At 40.0% G+C, this 21,564-nt stretch overlaps 1 protein-coding gene across 2 annotated transcripts in view; it reads right to left on the bottom strand.

Moving 5' to 3' along the window:
• The window catches only part of SRBD1 (S1 RNA binding domain 1), a 226,741-nt gene that overhangs the window by 81,544 nt on the left and 123,633 nt on the right, over positions 1-21,564 (bottom strand). For both annotated transcript variants that reach the window (XM_084622475.1, XM_084622474.1), the window contains one exon: positions 15,225-15,316. In XM_084622475.1, coding sequence (XP_084478601.1) covers positions 15,225-15,316 — 92 coding nt within the window. The remainder of the gene's footprint in view (positions 1-15,224; positions 15,317-21,564) is intronic.

Below are 21,564 nucleotides of genomic sequence, written 5' to 3' on the forward strand. Positions count from 1 at the left end.
AAATATAATCACGCGAACTGAATACAGGCTGATGCAAGACGTCTTCAAAGTTGCCAGTTAATGAATAAAATATTCATTGCAACATTTGAACTTACAGTAATATATTCTGCTGCCATGCAGGAAAGCAATATAAAATTTAAGAGCTTAAGGGGAGAAGAGGGGCTAGGTTGCACACTGGGTTTAACATACATCCTTTTCACCTCTGAATGTCTGAGATAAGATACAGAGAAGATATAGATGTTGAAATGCTATCTTATTATTCAGATATCTTATAGCACTTTGCAAGATGGTGATGTAACAACAGTCTCATGGTCTCAATCCACTACATACTGGATATTTGACGTGACTCACCCACCACATAGTTTAGCATTTTTGCCAGTCTCTACTGAGGTGCACTGACAATGCTGTGGGGAAAAAGCTTGCACAGTAGTTGCTTGCACAACTCAGGCTAATTGTATCACCTCACCTCTAGGTCCACAAGGCATTAAAATAATCCTTTATCATCCAGTTACACAAAGACACACGAGGAGAGTTCACCTTCTGACAATTCCCATCTTTAGACCAAATTAAAGGCAATGTTTTAACTTCTTTTATCCAGGCCTCACATTCCCTAAAACTTCCTTTTTGCTAATATTTGCCATCGCAAGCAATATGTATTGTTCCCATAGATCAGAAATGTGATAACTTTCACTTCCTACTGCTCAGCCAAATCTTCAAGTATTTCAGGAAAAACCTCTATTGAGTGAAAATTGAAGGATTTGGCTCTGAGAGTAGAAGAAAGCTATATTTTTCCATTATGGCAGTTAACAGTGACTGGGATGTTTCAGCTGTCAGGTCCAAGAAAAGTCAGTGGTGGGACATTCTTCACTGAGGGCCCTTAATTATGCTACCTGCCTCCCCTCGTTGCCAGCCAGAATTAGAATATGATGGCATACAAGGAGTGGCATAAATGCACCCTGTTTAAAGGCACACCAACAAGAATCTAGTCAATTTCAAAAGAAAAACAACTAAAAGAAGTTTCATGGCCAGTATACCTGCCTCTGTACCTACTTGCCAATTTTTGTGGTTTTACTTATTTTGTGGTTTTTATTATTTTCTTTCCTGAGTTGCTGTGCAAGATCCACACAGACAACAGGGAAACTGACTGACTATAGATGGGAAAGCCATGAAACTGACTGTACACAGAGTACTGCCAAATACACTAAGAGAACACAAACTGCGAGAGGGAGAAAAATATTTCTCTCTGATTTCTTTCATTTTCAGTGACCATAAGCATTGCTTGTAATAATAAGAAATAAAACATTTTCAGCCAGAAATGGGAGTTTTAGGTTGATTACATTCCTTTAAACATGTGTCTTTATATAGGGCTAAAAATGTGTCCCAGGCAATAACTATGATGATTTGGCCATCCTCTATGAGTGGGAACATTTGTTTAAGTTGTTATAGAATATGAGGCTTCCAGATGCAAAGGCAATGGGTTTTTAGAAGTGCCTATATCAATAAATGTATGGCAACCACAAACTATTAGGCTATGATTGTTTTCAACTTAAATTTTGTCATAAATTAGAACATTCTGTATTTTTATTTTAAAACCTCAGTATTTTGTTCTTGGTGAAACATGCTACTACAAAAACATCCAAGTAACCAAAAAAATAAAAATAAATCAACTTTCTTAGTTTTAAACCTAGATTAAAATTTTAAATGTGAACTCAATTTAAAAGATACTAAGATAATTAAAAGACCAACCAGCAATTTCATCAGTAATTACTACCAATATATCACCCAATGATAGGTATAGGAACATTCTAACATATTTAAATCTTTTTTATAAAGCTTATTATTATGTTCAAGATCAGTTACTCTTCATAAGGATCTGCAATAATGTTTACTCAGTGATCGATTTTGCAGGTTTCCTGAGTCCTAGAAGCTTTCTATCCTGTTGACCTGAATTTCACCTCTTAGTAAGGGATACAGTAAAATGTACAGTAGTCTTTTCATTAAGCATTCTTTCCAAGTAGGCCAGGATTTGTGACACAGTTTTGAATTCTAATATATATTCTCAGTGGGTTTTAAATATGTAACTTTAAATATGTAACAGCTGTATCTCATCCAAAATTCTTTGGTGGCAAGCTGGCAGGTTTTTGTTTTAAAAAGTTATATTTTAGTTTAGTTTTAACTCCATCAAACTGATAACCTATTATTTTCTTAAGATTAATGAAATAATGAATGACAATCTTCTAACACAATACAGAAATCTCTAAAGACATCATGAATGAAAAAAAATTTTTAAAAAAATGCTTACATATAGTTTATATATAAAAAACAATAAATCCTTACACAAGTTAAGAGTGAAAAATAAAATAGGACTTATTGGAAAGTAACATTTTACTCAGAAATAGACATTCAATAAACAAACTTCCTCTGCCTGAGTATTACGCATTTCTGAATTGATATTTTATAAGATATCACCATTTTTATTCAGGGTGAGATGGGGATGAAACAGCATTGGCTGGGTTTTTTTTTAATTGAAGCCTGACATGACTGACTGTTACTCATTCCTTGAAGAGTCTCATTAGATGGTGCTAATTCAAAAAGGTTTTTCTTCCCTCATCTGTTCAAACAGGCAACTTAAAAGAAAAAAATTGCCAGTGTATATTTTACAATTAAACTGGCATTAATTTTAATTGCATCACGCCAGCATTAATTTATTACCATTATAACTAAAAAGTAAAATTTTCATAATGTTGTGTATTTAAGAAAGTTATTAGCTGATGTCAACAATAAAATATTAATCTTTTCCAGGTGACCAGAGTGTCTTATGCTATATATTAAGAAACAGTAAGTAGTCTTGAGGGTTCAGTGAATAGTATAGCACACTGCCACATACAAAACCCAAGTTCAAGAGTAGCCTTGCCTCTATTGCTCATTCAGCTGGCAAGGGCTGGAAACATCACAGAAATGAGAGAGAGAGCCTCCAGGGGGAGAGGTATGTGCAGGAAGGGAAGGATGCTACTTCCTTGATTCCTTCACACTAGTGGAAGCTTGTTTTGCAACAGTCTGCAGTAACGTTGCACTTTTGCAGAAGGCCATTTCCAGCATTCCCAGATGACTGAAGGGTGTGATGGGATTATCCCATGAAAAACACAGCCCAAAAGGAAAGGGCCAGTGGAAGTGGCCTACTAAATTCTGAGTCACTCAGGGATATGAGAAACGCGTAGGCATGCTCCGAAACAAATGCCAACAAGGTAGAAGACAGGTACTTTAAGTTAAACCTGAGCACCATACCATTAAAAATATATATATAGGTGTCCATTCAGCCACAAAGGTTAGCCTATAACAACATGGCATGTTGCTGATGAGAGGAACATACAGAAATATCTCACATTGATGGAAATGCTAAGCCAAACAACAAGCAGACAAGGCAATATTCACCTAGCCCAGGCAGAATGGTGCAGGGCCCTGCTCTTTTAAGTCCAGTGGTGAGGCTCTGGAGGCAGCATGGGCAGAACAGACAGGCTGACATACAAGTGGGCTCCTGACTATGCTGCTCAAAACAGCTAAGGTCCTCTGCTCAAAGGCTAATAATGCCAGTGCAAACCTTGGGGGGGGGGGGGGGTTATACTGGAGCCCTACAGCCATGCCTGGAACCTTGGGAATTATTGCCATCTCCTTTCACACACAACCATGCCTGCACAAAGCCCAACAATATGGGATTTCATCCACAGTGACAAGGAAGTAAAGACTGACAAACACTCTGTATCTAAAGTTGCAGATCAAATGAATCCATTTGTCATATTGTCTCAACTGGTCATTCCCACTAAAAAGCACAAAGCCATTCAACAGCAATTAAAAAAACCCTTATATTCCTACAAGCTTTTCATATAATGAAAATACTGTAGGGCATTTCAAACAAACACTATCATATTGCTCAGTATTGAAGTAGAATGTGTGTGCATTATAGGTATAATTCTTAGGATTCCCACTCACTGCAGAATCAAGTTCAATTTTATTTATATAAACCTCCAACAGCCATGCTTCAGCTAATGCTAGGGACCTGCAGCTCTACCTCCTTACCTTCCGCCTCTGCTCATCTAAATTGGATCGCCTCTGTGTCCCTCTACAGTGTGGAATTCCTGACATCAGGAGCAGCTTTCTTGAACCTCCCTGCCCAAAGACCCTCCAACTTATGTCAAATTTCAGATGGAAAAAGATATCATGTATTTTCTCCAACTCTACTATAATCAAGTGGATTATTAAACTCTATAAATCTTCTTGATAATATAGTTTGCATGCAAGAGGCAATACAATACAATTTTATTTTGTTCTGCATTATAATTACTTTCATACGCTCCAAAAACAGCTGATGCTGTGTACTTAAGTCAAAATAGTTTATAATATATACAGTTGATTTCCCCTTATTCTATGTCTCTAAACCTGTGTAACTCACACCTGCTCTCTGTGAGCCACCATTGCTATTTACAGACTCTAAAGCATTGTGGAAGGTTTAACCATAAGACTTTTGTATGATAAAGTTTTTGAAAAATGACCTCTTTTCAGAAGCCGAAGGGGAGTGGTGCTCTTTTAAGAAAATGAAGAAATTAGCTCAAGTAGACATCAAGGCACTATGTCCCACACATCTAAGCATCAAAAGGTTTTACTTTCCTCAAGATAAAGTCAGAAGAAATTATATTGTCTCCTATCTTTACCTTCCATTTGTTGGGCACTATGACAGCTCTGAACTGTACATCTCTATCTTTAACAGCACCCAAGGGTACTAGCCCCTGTAGCATGACAGTCTCAAAGTCCCAACAAGCCTATAAGGTTTTCTCTTGCAAGGGAAAGTGCAAATGGTTTGCTGAACTTTGAGCGTACAATAATCCAATGTATTCTGCCCTGTGGAGAGAAGACAAGCAGATGGGATTTGACAATGCTAAGCCAAGCTGCGTTAGCTGACCTTTTGCTCTCCGAGACACTCTTTATCCTCAGAAATCATTCTTTAAAGCAGTGCCTTTTCAATATCATATCTGCAAATAGAATACAACACACATTTTCACCCTCTTGGTATGGAATGCCTGTGCAAAATGTAACTTTAGCTTATTTACATATTGGCAGCTCACTCTCCTGCTAACTGGGAGACACAACTATGAAGTCAAACACAGGATCCCAAGCCCTGACAGGCTGAGACAAAGATGGGTGTTTCTTTTATGCACTGTAATATGGAAATCAAAATGCACTGATCTTGCTTAAGCAGGTAAATACAACATTAAAAAGTTTTTCATTGTACTAAGCGTAACATTAACTTAGTGCTTCACCACACTAAGTAGTACAGACAAGCGTTAGTATGGTGATATCTTCTGACAGGGGGTAGTATAGATGTCCTTGTCTGTAAACGGTAAGTGCCCTTTCCTATCCTACCCATGTCTAAAGAAATCTTCATACTATGGCTTGTCTATATTACTTGCATAAATTGGTGCAATGGAGCACACCACATTCTTTATTTTGATTTTAAGTTGTTAAGAAATCAGGAAGTAAAGTGATTGCAAAGAAAGACATTTTATCAGTACGATAAAAACTTCAAATGAAATGTAATATCCTGAAATTGAAGCATTCCTAAATTAGCATTACCGTTCCCCAACACACAATCAGAGCTGCTACATAATCTTACTTCACAGCAGCAATTCTCTCTCTCTCAACCTTCATGCCACAATTTATCTCCAGGACTCAGCAGCACTGTTGTTTCTTAAAGTTATTATAAAACGTTAATTTCATCAGGGTTTCCCCCCCTTTGGTTAAGCACAGTAGCTGAAACAAATATTCTACTTGATCAACTGCTTTCTATATTACACAGCCAGTCAGGGACCACTCAGCATAGACATTTTTATCTGTGACAATCATAATATACATCCTCTCCTCAGTGCCCCCACCCCAAACAACCACCACCAAAAAAATCAATGCCGGGTGGTGTGTAGCTAACAAGATTTTCAACGGTCCAGGAACTAGACAAATCCCTGTTTCACAGTAAGCCAAATAGTTGTACTTCATAACAAAGTAAAACGACAAACTGAGTTTGTATGCCATCTTGATGTGCCACTACTTCATGATGTAGATGTGTTATGTGTTATTGATTTTGAAGTTTACCAGGTTTTAAGTAGTACTACCAGAACACGAAGCTTAGCTGCCCATTCCAGCCATAAAATTCAAAGGAAACCTACTATAAGAGATGACACCATTTTGAAAGCTTGGTTAGGGGTTTGCCTAAGGAGTATGCAAGTCACATTTCTGAACTCCAGATTGTGCAGAAAAATTATTGCACTGGAAGATAGTAAAAAGTGTAAAATGGGTTAAACCAGAGACACTGTGCAATCACATGGTATTATTTATGCACAAACAAAAGAATAGTTGATGGTCAGTGTCAACAGTGGAGATGTCCATCCCTTGTTAAATGATCTATCGCTTTTATAAATCAGCCCCTCAGGCCAAAATCAAAGACGTGAGATGGATCTTACATGGTGCCCTAAAGGTCAACAGACTCTGACTTTAATGGGCTAACGGAAACAGGAAGTTCCAGAGCCAAGAGCCCTCCTCTGAGGTTGCTGTACCTCCAGTCCCAGACACTGAAATCTAGAGATGGTCAGATAGAAAACCTCAGATGCCTTTAGTTGCAATAGCAGTACATGGTCAGAGAGGCAGGCTCCCAGGTAACCAGGACCTAAACCACGAAGAGAGCAGTGGATCAGGGTCAACAACCTAAATTACACCCAGAAACAAGAAAGAAACCAGTACGGTTTCTCAGAAAATTGATGTAATATGGCATCTGTAGTTCTTCTAGGAAAACACACAGTAACATTCAGGTTTAGCTTCCAAGTGTCCCCCAAGGTTAATCCCATACGGAGTGCATTTCAGTAATCTACTCTGAAGGTCATAAGAGAATAAATAACTAATAAAGACACAGGAAGTACAGTCACAATCACCGTGAAAACAGGTGAAAACAGGTGATTTGACTATAAAATGCATCTGACATTTCAGGGATCCAGAAGCATCGCTACATTGCAAACACCTTGATGAAAGGGTATGTGAACCCATTCAATACTGAGGAAAGACAGGAGGCGTATCATACCCTCAAGATGTTTCATCCAACCCACCACGATCGCCTCCATCCTGTCAAGTCTGAGATTCAGTCAACATGCCCTTATTAAAACTTACCATATCAGCCAGGAACGAGAAGAGAAAAGACCCTACACTGCCTGTGTTCCCTGACAAAAAAAACAAACAAACAAACAAACCCCACAGTCAATAAAATGGCCTGGCTTCTGCATACTGGTGGTAGCACAGACCAGATCACTTCAGCAAGTGATTCCAGCAATGGAGTCCATGCTGATCATTTTAGGCTTGTTAGCAGTTTTTGATACCATTTATCTGCCTATGGACCCCCACAGAGCCGAATAAACTCCCCGAGGTGGGTATAGCATATATCCTCATTTACCCACAACCCTCTTCTGTGCAGGTTGCAGAGATCTATTTTGGCACACATCAACCCCTTGTTCTGGATGGATATGAGGCTACTGGAAGAGATAATAGCTCATTTTCTATCATGCTCAAGCCAAATCCCACACCAAAAGAGCTTCGCCACGACGTTCTTAATAATCTTAACAACAAGTTCAAAGGCCGATAGAACAAGAATTCAGTTCTTGACCCACTTATTGAGATTGCCAATTAATGCCAAATGTAGTAGTGTTTTGGCTAAGTGAACACTTATCCATTTATTCATTTATAAGAAATGAATAATAAACATTTTCAGTAAGGATAGCTGTGTTACATTTTTAAGTGGGAAGTCAGAACTGAGTGAGAATAAAGATAAATTTAGACAAGCAGTGGTTGTTTAGCAGTACCATCAGTGTGCTTAATAAAACACAAGATGTGAAAGTGAATTCTCCTTTAAAATGCACTATTTTATATTTTTTACATTCATATAGCTCATGGGCAGACACAGGTCTACTCCCTGTATTTCAAAAAAATTACCACTGCTATCTACTTTGTATTGAGAGAAATGTTAAAGTGGCAAACTGTGTTAAGATCACAGCTATCTCACATAATATGTCTGCAGTACGTTTTATCTTAACTATAAATGTCACACTTCATCATGCAGCTGTCAGCTTCTTTTAATGTACTAAACTCTATTTTGTATTCAGAAAACCTAACATGATGTAACATAACAATTAAAAAAAAGTTATCTTTGACACCATATTATCAGATGTCCACCAATACCAAACGAAAGAAATCCAAGATCACAAGAGGAAGATGCATTCAAGAGGGAAAAAGTAGCAAATGTAGTTTTATCAGATACTCTGATTCTTTTTCAATACGACGCTTATATTATGCTGTGGTTCTCTTGAAAGTTAGCCATTTAATGCTAATGTTGTCCATGTCTTTGTTTGCATAGTGCAGGGAAATATATTATAGATTTTTAAAAAAAAAAAAACCTCAAGAAAAGAGTCAGTTAGATTTTAAAAGGCTGTATTCTCACATTTATAAACAAGTATTTAGGGCACTGACTTCCATAAACCTTGATATCCCACTGCAGTTTCAAGTGGATACAATCAATATTCTTCACTTTTTAGCCTAAACTGACATGTAGCATTCCTGGGGACTGTAGAAGAAGTGCTGCTTTTCAAAGCAGAGATGGCTGCATTTCAATGGGTGGGTGAAGCGATTTCTATATATTATAGAGAGATGCAATTCTCTACATAATTAACATTGAAGCTAGTCATCTATTAACACACCTGCTTTTGACCCACTAGCTTTATCAAAACTAAGGCAAATTGCCTGATATTTCACAGGACGCCATTTGTTCTTGAAAGCATCAGAAAAATCAGGTGTGTTTTGGAGATCAAGAGAGTTTAAAAAACGAGGAATTTTCCTTCTGGAACATTTTCCTAATTTTTGTTTGTTTTTAACAACTCCAAATATTTATTAATCGTTGGTCTTGGTGGTGACAGGTGCCTTTCCGTAACAATAGTAATTTGGAGACGTTTTGGAGTAGGGACAAATTATTGGTGGCATCATTTACAAACAACAAGACGTTTCCATGTTCACTGTGCAGTCCATCTCTACCCTGACATGGTGTTTACACACTGTGCATGGCCATTGAAGGAATTAGTCACAAAGGAGTAAATTAGCATACAGGAAGGGGAGAGCCACATTGGGTATGGCTTCTCTGCAATAAAACACCTGCAGCTGCCCTGTGTCAGCTGACTCAGGCTCCTGGGGCTCGGGCTGCTGAGTTATAAAACTGCTGTGTAGACATCTGTCTCGGGCTGGAGCGCGAGCTCTCGGACTCCACAACGGGGAGGGTCCCACAGCCTGAGAATCTACACTGCAATTTTATAGCCCTGCAGCCAGAGCCCCATGAACCCATATCAGCTGACACAGGGCAGCCACAGGTGTTTTCTTGCAATGTAGACATACCCACTAAGAGGCAAGGGGGTGGCCTGGGGAGGCAAGGGCCCAGGTAATAGTCTAACGACTGCTAGTGTAATAAATCAACTTTATATACCACACAATGCAACTCTTCTCCATGCGGGGGGGGGGGGGGGGGGAGGAAGGAGGAAGAATCCACTTGGGGAGGCATGGAGTGTTCTATCCTTGAACATCTCATAAGCTTCACATAGCCTACCTTTAACTAAGCTAAGAAAGCTTGTGTCTCTATTCCTTCTTCTTGCAGATCCCTGTTGAGGCCTTGGCAGCAGCTGGAACTGCTTCCTCGCCGATTGTAGAGTATGCAGATCCAGCGAGCAAGGGGTGGCCCAAGTGTACTTTAGGCCATGTAGCCTTGCATCAGTCTACTCTGCAAAGAGACCATTCCCATCAGACAGGAGATCTTGAATTGAGGCCTGCCTTTCCAGGGACAAGCCAAGAGCTGAGCCTCGTGACCACCACCAATGCAACCACCCTTGCCGCCAAGTTGGCCACATCCCACACCATTTGGAGGGAGCACCTCGCTGCTGCAGTACCCTCCTCCATCAGGTACCGAACTCCTGGGCCAAGTCCTGAGGCAGGGACTCTTTCAACTTACGGAGGGAATCCCATAAGTTGAAGTTGTAGCTGAACAACAGAGCCTGGTAGCTCACCAACTGGAACTGAAGGCTGGCCGTTGAATAAACCTTCCTCCCAAAAAGGTCCAGCCTCTTGACCTCTTTATTTTTGGTGGTTGAACTTCTGTACCCGTTTGTTCTTTTCATTGGTCGCAGAGATGGCCAACGAGCTTGGAGGCAGGTGGGTATATAAGTACTCGAACCCCTTGACTGCGACAAATTACTCTTGGAGATGGGAGGGATGGATGATGGGGTTTGCCAGAGGGTCTCAGCTATTTTTAAGACCCCAACATGCACTCATAGTGCAACACGGGCAGGGGTAGATGCTGAGAGCACACTGAACATGGTGTCTGCCTGTTCAGCCATCTCCTCTACCTCCAGGCCCAAGTTCTTGGTCACCAGTCAAAGCAGGGCCTGGTGCTCTTTGAAGTCATCCGGCAGGCTGGCACTCAAGGGCCATGCCTCCACCTCGTCTGGGGATGAGGATGAGAGCTGGACTACCAGGGGAGGCCCCTGAGCAACATCGCCTGAGGGGAAGGGAGTTTTGGGGTGGACACTCATTCCTCTATCCCGACCTCTGAGTGCACTTTGCCCACTGAGCCTGGGTGTCACCAGTGCCGTCAGCTGCTGCTCTGAGGAGGCAGTCAACAAATGGTGCAAAGGGGGCATTGGCATCAGAAGCATGTCCCACACACTCCAGTAAGGCCACTGTGCTGGCCACTGGCCGTGTTGCCAAGGCTGCATCACAGAGGTCGGCCCAGCCTCAGGTGCCCAATCGCACTGGTCCTGCCTCGGCAAGGGGCTGAATTCCCTCTCCGTGCCGGAGCAATACCCTTGCCCGATGCTGAGGGTGCGTTATGCATTGAAGCCGAAGTGCTAGGTGTAGAGTACAGCTGGGAAGGCTCAGAAGACTGCCAGAGAGCAGCCTCCACGAGGAAGGCCCTCAGATGGATGTCGTGCTCTTTCTGAGTCCTGGATCAAAAGTTCTTACAGATGCGACACTTGACCTTCATATGCCATTCCCCCAGGCATTTCAGGCAGCTGCTACGGCAGTCTCTAACAGGCGTAGACCTGCTACAGGCAGAGCAGGGCTTAAAACCTGAGACCGGGATATGCCCCACCTGGGGCAGAGGGCTTGGCTACACTTGCAAGCTACAGCGCAATAAAGGAGCCCCAGGCGCACTAGCTCACTACCCGTCCACACTGGCAAGGCACGTAGAGCGCTCTGACGCCGCGGCTACAGCGCTGCTGGTACTCCACCTCGGTGAGTGGAATAACGTTTGTTGCGCCCTCGCTGGAGCACCACAGCACCAGCGTGAACAAGATGTTGCTTTACTGAGCTCTGATCAGCCTCCAGAAACGTCCCATAATCACCTTAAGTCAATTGGCCACTCTTGTCATTGGTTGGAATCAGCTGTAGGAATGCGGAAACGCCCTTTGAAAGTGCCATTTCTGACAGCCGGCTGCTTATCTGCTCCGAGACAAAGCAGCCATTAGTGTGGAATGCTGTGTGCGTGAGAGAGAGGCGGGGGGGGGGGATAAAGAGGGGTCTGCTGCTGTCTGAACTTACAAGACAGCAGGCTGACATGCTCTCAGCCCCACAAAAAACCACTCTCTCTCCTCCCACATACACACAACACACTCCTTGTCACACTCCACCTCCCATCTGAAAAGCACGTTGCAGCCACTTGAATGCCGGGATAGCTGCCCATAATGCCACTGCAAGTGCCGCAAATGTGGCCATGCCAGTGTGCTTGAAGCTGTCAATGTGGACAGACTGCAGGGCTTTCCCTACTGTGCTCTACGAAGGCTGGTGTAACTCAAAACGCTCTACATCTGCAAGTGTAGCCATACCCTAAGTCCTTTGGGACTCTAACTTCTAACTACACTACTTAACAACTACTTAAACACTAACTACTATAAACAAACTATTTACAAGGCCTAAGGATCGACTACAGTAGAGATGAAACCGCCAGCCCTTGGTAGGCAGGGAGGAGGTGCTCCAACTAGCCATCACGGGTGGTAAGAAAAAACTGAGAGGGTGTAGGGCTAGCGGCACCTAATATACCGACGCATGAGCGCAGCACTCAAGGGGGCACCACAGCCGACCCTACGGCTACCACTACTAATGCAAAAATCTCCGACGAACGCGCATGTGGGTGCACGCGGACCTGGAATGGAATCAATATGAGCAAGCACTAGAAGAAGAATTTACAAATTATGAAAATGGAAACACAGAGTCATAGAAAACAACTAGGGCTGTCGATTAATCGCAGTTAACTCATGTGATTAACTCAAACAAATTAGTTGTGATTAATCACACTGATAAACAATAGAATACCAACTGAAATTTATTAAAATATTTTTGGATTTTTTCTACATTTTCAAATATATTGATTTCTATTACAACACAGAATACAAAGGTGCTCACTTTATATTATTATTTTTGATTACAAATATTTGCATTGTAAAAAATGATAAAAGAAATAGTCTTATCCAATTCACCTCATACAAGTACTGTTGTGCAATCTCTTTATTGTGAAAGTGTAACTTACAAATGTAGCTTCTTTTTTGTTACATAACTGCACTCAGAAACAAAACAATGTAAATCTTTAGTGCCTACAAGTCCACTCAGGCCTATTTCTTGTTCAGCCAATCACACAGACAAATTTATTTACATTTACAGGAGATAACGCTGCCTGCTTCTTATTTATAATGTCAACTAAAAGTGAGAACAGGTGTTCACATGGCAGTTTTGTATCCGGCATTGCAAAGTATTTACAAGCTAGATATGTAAACCAGGGGCAAGAAAAATTTTTGGCCTGAGGGCCACATCAGGTTTCCAAAATTGTATGGAGGACCGGTTAGGGGAGGGTCTCTCCCCAAACAGACAGGGGTGACCCGGCTCCTACCTCCTATCCGACCCCCCTCCAGCTTCTCGTCCCCTGACGGCCCCCCCAGGACTCCTGACCCATCCAACCCCCCTGTTCTCCGCCCTCTGACCGCCCCGACCCCTATCCACACCACCGACCCCTGACCACACCCCTGAACTCCCCTGCCCTCTATCCAACCCCCCGTCCCCTGACCGCGCTGCCTGGAGCACCGGTGGCTGGCGGCACTACAGCTGAACCGTGCAGAGCACCGGGTCAGGCCAGTCAGGTCTGCAACAGCAGCATGCTGAGGCTGCGGGGGAGGGGCCGGGGGCGAGCCTCCCCGGCCAGGAGCTCAAGGACCGGGCAGGAGGGTCACACGGGCCGGATGTGGTCCGTGGGCCGTAGTTTGCCCACCTCTGTGTTAAACATTTGTATGCCCCTTCATGCTTCAGCCACCATTCCAGAGGACATGCTTCCATGCTGATGATGCTCGTTAAAAAAAAATGTGTTAATTAAATTTGTGACTGAACTCCTTGGGGGAGAATTGTACGTCTCCTGCCGTTTTACACGCATTCTGCTATATATTTCATGTTATAGCAGTCTCGGATGACAATAAAGCACATGGTCGTTTTAAGAACATTTTCACAGACGATTTGACAAAACGCAAAGAAGGTACCAATGTGACATTTCTAAAAATAGCTACAGCTCTCGACCCAAGGTTTAAGAATCTGAAGTCTTGTCCAAAATCTAAGAGGGATGAGGTGTGGAGCATGCTTCAGAAGTCTTAAGAGCAACACTCCGATGCGGAAACTACAGAACCCGAACCACCAAAAAAGAAAATCAACCTTCTGCTGGTGGCATCTGACTCAGATGATAAAAATGAACATGGGCCCTGCTTTGGATCGTTATCAAGCAAAACCCATCGACAGCATGGACGCATGTCTTCTGGAATGGTGGTTGAAGCATGAAGGGACATATGAATCTTTAGTGCATCTGGCATGTCAGTATCTTGTGACGCCGACTACAACAGTGCTATGTGAACGCCTGTTCTCACTTTCAGGTGACATTGTAAACAAGAAGCAGGCAGCATTGTCTCCTGCAAATGTAAACAAACTTATTTGTCTGAGCGACTGGCTGAAGTAGGTCTGAGTGGACTTGTAGGCTCTAAAGTTTTACATTGTTTTATTTTGAATGCAGTTATTTTTTGTACATAATTCTACATTTGTAACTTCAACTTTCATGATAAAGAGATTGTACTACAGTACTTGTATTAGGTCAATTGAAAAATACTATTGATTTTGGGGTTTTTTCAGTGTAAATACTTGTAATCAAAAATAAATATAAAGTGAGCACCATACACTTTGTATTGTGTTGTAACTGAAATCAATATATTTGAAAATGTAGAAAACATCCAAAGAGATTTAAATAAATTGTATTCTATTGTTTAACTGCACGATTAATTGTGATTAATGTTTTTAATCGCTTGACGGCCTTAAAAACAACCTCATTCTGCCCCTGTATCTCTGTCCCCTGAAGAGCTGGAATCTGCATTTTAAATACTGGTCCCACCGCAATCAGTGGAAGTTATACCTTGGCAAAGTATCCCATAATCAAACAACACACATTTTAATACCATCAGTGGCTCCAATGAGCTGAGTATGCACCTGGCCTACTTTACACTACAGTGGCATTTGCACTGTAGTAATCATTTTTACATCTCTAAAACAAACTATTTCTACTTAAAAGACCATGTGCCGTTACTGGAAGAGCACACTAAAAAGTGACCACATTCTGGGCAAAATATAAATTATAGACACATACGTACATATATGCACGTGTGTGAGAAGTGAGAAAGATGAGGGTTAGTTCATAGAAGAGTGCAAACATCCTGTTGTTCAGGCAAAGGTTTAGGCAATTTTCTGGATCTTGTTTAGCCCCAGAAGTCCACAAGACCCAACATATTCATGAGACACGTCAGCTCAGAGCCTTAACAGGGCTAGATAGAAGGCAGTGTGGTCAGATGGATAGTCAGATATCCAGTTCTTCGAACACATTCCAAACTCCATACTAGATAAGGTTAATCCAACATTACAACTAAGAAACCAAACAACCAAAAGTAAAGAGTCACAGGTCAAAAGCGCTTTCTTCAGTCTATCTCCTCCCCTTGTACTTATGGGCCTCTTTTTATTACTGTACTGAATATTACATATAATACCAACTGAATTATATGAATAATAAAACTATTACTTAGATTTCATACCTGCACTTCTTAGATTAGGATCTAGGTCTGGCATCTCTTTAGAAGCTTCTGGACTAACACTGTAGATAGATGCTCCCGCTTCACTGACAATGCTACGAAACAGAATAGTAAATAGTTAAAAACAAAATCAACTTGAGATAGACAAGACTTCACTTAATTAAGAAGTGTTTTTTTTGTATTTTTAGAAATTTTTAAAACACATTTTTAAAACATTCTGGATGAACTGAAGGCTAATAAAAGTGAAGGACAAATATCATTGGCCAAAGTGAGACAACAGTACAGATACTGTGAAAGCACTTCCAGTTCTGCAAGTGCGCCTACCCATTGCCTGGCCTGTAACACCTCTGCTCTTTCAGTGGTGGGCCTCTGAGGACACACTGCCCATCACGCCAACCTCTACAGAACTCTGTGATGTTGAAAAATGGGTGAGACACTATTCATTTGTGACCAATCAGAAAGTCAGATTTCCCCAAACAAAAAATACTAGCTGGTAATTTAGTTGGACTACTTATCTTCTGTACACACATTTAGAATAGCATATATAACTAAGGCTACGAGTCTTTCACAGAGGTCACGGAAGTCACGAATTCTGTGACTTTCTGGAACCTCCATGACTTCTGCAGCGGCCAGGGTGGCTGACCCCAGGGCTGCCCAAGCTGCTTGGGCGGTCCCGGGACCAGCCACACCAGCTGCTGTCGGGCAGCTCGAGGCAGCTGGAACCTGGGTGCTGCCCCAGAGCAGCAGTCCAGGAGCAGCACCAGGGCCCTGGGCCGCCCCCAATCCCCCAGGAGCAGCAGTGAGGCCCAGGACTACCACCTCCGCATGGAACAGCAGCGTCCGCCGGAGCATGTCCCTTCCCCCCGGCCCCAAGGAGCAGCAGCAGTGTCTGCCGGAGTGCTCCCCCCACTAGCACCTAGGATTTAGTTAGGGGTATTTATAGTACAAGTCATGGACAGGTTACGGGCCATGTCTTTTTATTGCCCGTGACCTGTCCATGACTTTTACTAAAAATAGCCGTGACTAAATCATAGCCTTGTATATAACACAGATTCATCCAAAGTAAACTCCTTAGACTATTCAGTGCAACTGAACTTCTATATACTTTGAGATATACAAAGTTTAGTATCCTACCAGTGTGTTGGCAACGATAAGTAACTGTAAACTACAGTTGTCAATTGTCAGTCTAATTTAGTAATGATGATCAAAAACCGCTTCAAATTATATCACAATTTCAAATAATAAAAATAGCATCCCTGATTTCATCCAGGATAAACAATACAAAGCAAATACATATAGAGTAATATATGCTCAGAAGTACGTTTAGGGTGAAATCTTGGCACCACTGTAAACTCCATTGACTTCAATGGGACCAGGATTTCATCCTTGATATTTAAGACACCGTACCAGTATATAATACTGTAACAAAGTGCTACCCATTTTAGACATACTTTTACTATTCCATTTTGTTTTTTCACTGCTATCTCCCCCACAAGCTATCAGAGCCACACTTACAGAAGTAACGTTAAATTACTAATACCAAATTGCAAAGGCTAAGGGAAAGATCAGCACAGAAAGCATATAAAATACATTTCCATTCATTGCTAAAAGATTTTGACAATATAAAGATACAAATCACAATGTTGCTGTGGACAGTAAGGTTTTCTCCCCTGTATAGATATATAGGACTGATAGAAAACTGTCACACTTTTGCTTTAATATTATCTATTCAAACAAAACTGGAACAGTGTAAAGTGTTTATTACACATGGGTCAGAACGTACAGTTGCTGGAGCCTCTAATAAATGGTTCATTTTTTTCAACGAACAGGTTGGATCTTACAAAAAAAATACAGAGGACCAGATTCTGTACTCAGTTATACTAGTGTAAATCCAGGATGACGCTACTGACTTCGGATTTACTGATGTAACAGAGGAGAATTTGGCCATTGGTCTGAATAAGGTAAGGAAAATGAAACCATTTACACATTTTTCTAAAGACTCATTACAGACATTGCTTGAGTATGCACTGCATATGCAATGCAGCCCAGCTAACATCCATAATAGGGAACAACTGACAAAATCAGAGATACTAAATTCTGAGTAATGGTCATCTCATAAAAAAACTGTTGAAAAATGAAGACTTTGACAGAAGTCTTATCTAATTGATATTTCTGATTAACTGGTAGGCTCAAAAAACATACAATAGAACATGAACAATTTAAACAATACACTTTAACTATAGCATCTAGCAAGCTCTCTTTCTTCGTGGAAAAAAAAAAGGCTTCCCAAAAACCTCATACATCAACAGCTTTAAACTAACTTCTCTTCAGTTGCTGTTCTTTAACAGATCCAGAATAAAGCGTGTATATAATGTCTACATTTAATACATTCCTACGTATGTATCCCGAGACAAAACACATGTTTTGCACACATTTTACCATGATGCAGCGTACCATAAGATTCATTACTGCACATAGTTTATTACCTGGTCTCTTTCAACATGCTGTACAGTGAAAGAACTAAAAGTGACTTGACTAGGAATTCAAGGACACTTAATGGTTTATTGATACACCTCAAAATGTTATTTTACTAGTCCAGGTGAACTCACTGTGGTTCCAATGTGCACTTGGGAAAAAAATCACTCCTAGTTTTAAGTTAGATGGTTCAAAAATTCACAAACTAAAGAGTAAACAAAAGTAAAACTTAGGAAACAACAACTGAAAGAGCACATTTGCTTTTCTGAAGCATAAGGAATTTTATACTCCATTCACAGAAAACTGAAATGTCCTACAACATGTTTTTAAGTAGAAAAAAAATGGAATGCACTCAGGTAAAGCACATATCATTTTTATGAGATTTGCATGCACAAAGATGTTTTCGTATGCATGCAGTGATCCCCATTGGGCACCCAGAGTCTGAGATTCAAAAGGCAGCTGAGCTTCCACCCAACACAAAAACACCCCAGACAACTGGCATTCATAACTGAGACTGGAAAATCCAGACACAAAACAAATTATCCAGAAAAGCAATTCCAAAACATGATTGTAAAACCTTGATTGAGAATAGATGAACCAGACTTATTAGTACCCATTTGGTTTTATTTTGTTTGGTTTTAGTTGCAGCAAAGTGGTCACCCAAGTGAGGCTAACATATACACCTTAATATACTTTATCTTGATCACAAAAGTACTAGTATAGCAAGCAAAAGAGTTTTGTTTGGCTTTTTATCCCAGTTTAAGTTAATTGCTCTGCTGTCCAATAGCAAGTGTATATCTTTACATTCCTCAGAGCATCTAGGGTCAAATTCAGACCTGGCATAAGCAGGTATAATTCCTGGAGACTTCAGCAGGAATCATATTTGCTTACTCTCTGCTGAATTTGATCCATATCGTTTTTTAACTCTTATGTCCACCAGAGGAAGCTTATGTTTCACAAAATTTTTCAAGAAAAAAGGGGTAATTGGTAAAATTTTCAGAAGAGCCTAAATGCTACATAAGATGGACTTTCAAATCACTTTTAAAACAGGCCAATTTTTAAATTTTATTTTACCCATTATTAAAAGCTGCACTGTCTAATATTTGGGTTTGTTGGGTTTTTTTAAATTATTTTTTTAATTAAATTTTTTTATTTTTGTATTTTGCTTAAAAATAATGGACAAAACAACAGGATATCATTTTTTCCTGGGCATTTATGAATACCCACCATTTTTGGACAGTAAAAAATAGCAACTATATAATCAATAGAAAATAATTGCATATTGATAACTAATACATTGTAATAAATAATATATAAATAACAAACAGTAGCCAAGGATACCCAGAGTGTGGAAAGTGGCAGGCCTTATATGTACTATCACAATATACTGCTTCCTAATGGTTGCATCAACAAAAAGATGCCTAAAGTTTATAGAATATGCCTGCCCACTGCCAATAATCCATCCTAGAGATTTTTTCCATATCCCTACTCAACTTTTTAAAGTTACTAAATATACACATCTGCAGCTCACTTGGACACAAATTACCCACTACATAATCCTTCACATTATGTTTATTAACTACACCACTATTATTGCTTATTGCTTAGTACATAAAGCCTTGTGTGGTGGTCAGGTCTCATCTGTGATATTAAAAAAGATGCATTTTAAATGTTACAACCAGGATTGCTCTTTAAATGTATTGCACTAGCACCACCTAGTGGTGTTCTATTTCTTTTGTTAGAGACATTGCTTACTACATTCTAAATAAATGGGAAAGCCTATCTAACTCTGGCAGACATAATTGTACTGGTCACTTTCACAAAAATGATGGACACATTTCACTTAGAGGTCTAATAAAAATATTCTACTACAACACTCACATTTTCTCTTCTTGTTAATTTTCAAGGAAATAAAAGGAATAGGGGGAAATTAACACATATGAATCCAAAGTTAAATTTGCTCCAAACTCAAAATTATTTTATCATATAGCTCTTCTACTTAATTACTACTTCACCCACATTTGTGCATATAGACAGTAAAGTTTTCAAAAGCACTTAAGTGACGTAGATGGCTAAATCTCATTGAAAGGCAATAGGACTTAGGCACTTTTCAAAATTTTACCCAATATGCTTAACCGTCCATACCATACATGTCAAAATAATACATATCTGTATTTATACTTTTAGAATTGACAAAAATTGATATCACTTTATAATACTTCCACAAATCTCAATTACGTTTATTAACACTGTATTACACTCTAGTCTTTTGCCTAAGATCAAATGCAATACTGGATTCATAATCTATAAAATAAGGGGGACATCTGTATATTCAGCCTCAAAGAAGGATTTTCCCATCCTAATTGCAACGATCGTCTCACACTGATGTGGCAGAGCTTCTGTGCATAAATACAATTCCTTGTATTTGCCTTATAAAAATATTACTACTTATAAAACAATAACGGGACAAAGAACGCCAGAATCAAAAAGATGCCTTTATACATTTGAAATCCTTGCCCCAATATAGTCAATAGTAGTTTTGCCTTTGAGTAAAAATGATGTGGTCACAAAACAATGTTTTGATGCTGAAGGTTGCATAATTTAATTTTTAAAATCAAAAAGTATAATGATTAATTATTACACTTCTGAGACTGTCTGGGAAACTATTAAACTATCACATAAGTTCTTCATTTATCTTCTGGCAGCAGCAGCAGGCGAGACCTCTGCAAAGAGCTGAAACCACATTGATTGAGTAATGTTACTAGCTAAGAAGTGGTTTAATTATACAGGACACAAAAATAATGGAACTCCAGGAATGGAAAATCCAGAAAGGATAGAAGCAGACTGTTAAGTCAGAGAGATTGTGAAATTAAATTCAAATAATAAATTCACTGTCTCTCAGGCCAGTGATATTGCCCAAGCAGAAAAGGAAAATGAAGACATGTTGTGCAAGAAAAATCTATTAACATGTGTTTGTTGAATAATACAAAGACAAGTGTAATTTAGCCTGGAAACATACAAAATTTTAGGTCTGTGCTTCAGTCAAACTAAAATATCAAATTATTATTCAGCATTTTAATAGTGTGTAGATTTAGGACATTTCAGCATCATGAATATTTTAAAGCCTGCATTTATCTTGTTTTATAGAAGAAAAGGTTTTTATCCAGCTTTTACTGTTAAATTTGAAACTACATGCTGTTTATTTTTCATTCTGTTTTCATTAACTGTTACATACTGCACAGCAAAAGATTACTTATATTAAATCTTTCTTTTTTTGTGCTGCATTAGAAGGTCACTTGTCAGGCCAAAGTCACAGTCCAAATCCTGTCCTCAGTCACACCTGTACAATCCCATTGACATCTGGTGCAACGTCTTGAATATGCATGGGTAGTATGGAAGGGTGATATGTGCCCTCCTTTAAGAGAATATAACAAAGGAAGTGATGATGCGATCACTTCCTGATCCGCTTCAGCAGGTACTTCCCTTAGCCAAAAATAACACATGCAGAGAAATAAATAAATACACAAACAAGAAAACAGAACCAGATTATGAGTTCCTCATATGAGAATCCTTGAGTACAGGTGGGAGGAGAGATGCAGCAGCGTCCATATACAGCATTAGAATGAGAGAATGGAGAACAGAGTATATTATAATTCAACAGAAATAAAAATGTAGAAAAAGAAATAGTAATAAACTTGCATCACACACTGAAGGCTAAATTTGGAAACAGACCTCAAGACAATCTATAGCTTCGCATCATCAAATGTGACTGTTGATACAGATATCTAAAAACGAGTTAGCTGACTATGATCAGATAATCTTACATCTAAATGTGTGCAAAAATGCAGGAGAAATTATTTGCACAAGC

The sequence above is a fragment of the Lepidochelys olivacea genome (genome assembly GCF_965140295.1).
Source record: "Lepidochelys olivacea isolate rLepOli2 genome assembly, chromosome: 3".
NCBI lineage: Eukaryota > Metazoa > Chordata > Testudines > Cheloniidae > Lepidochelys > Lepidochelys olivacea.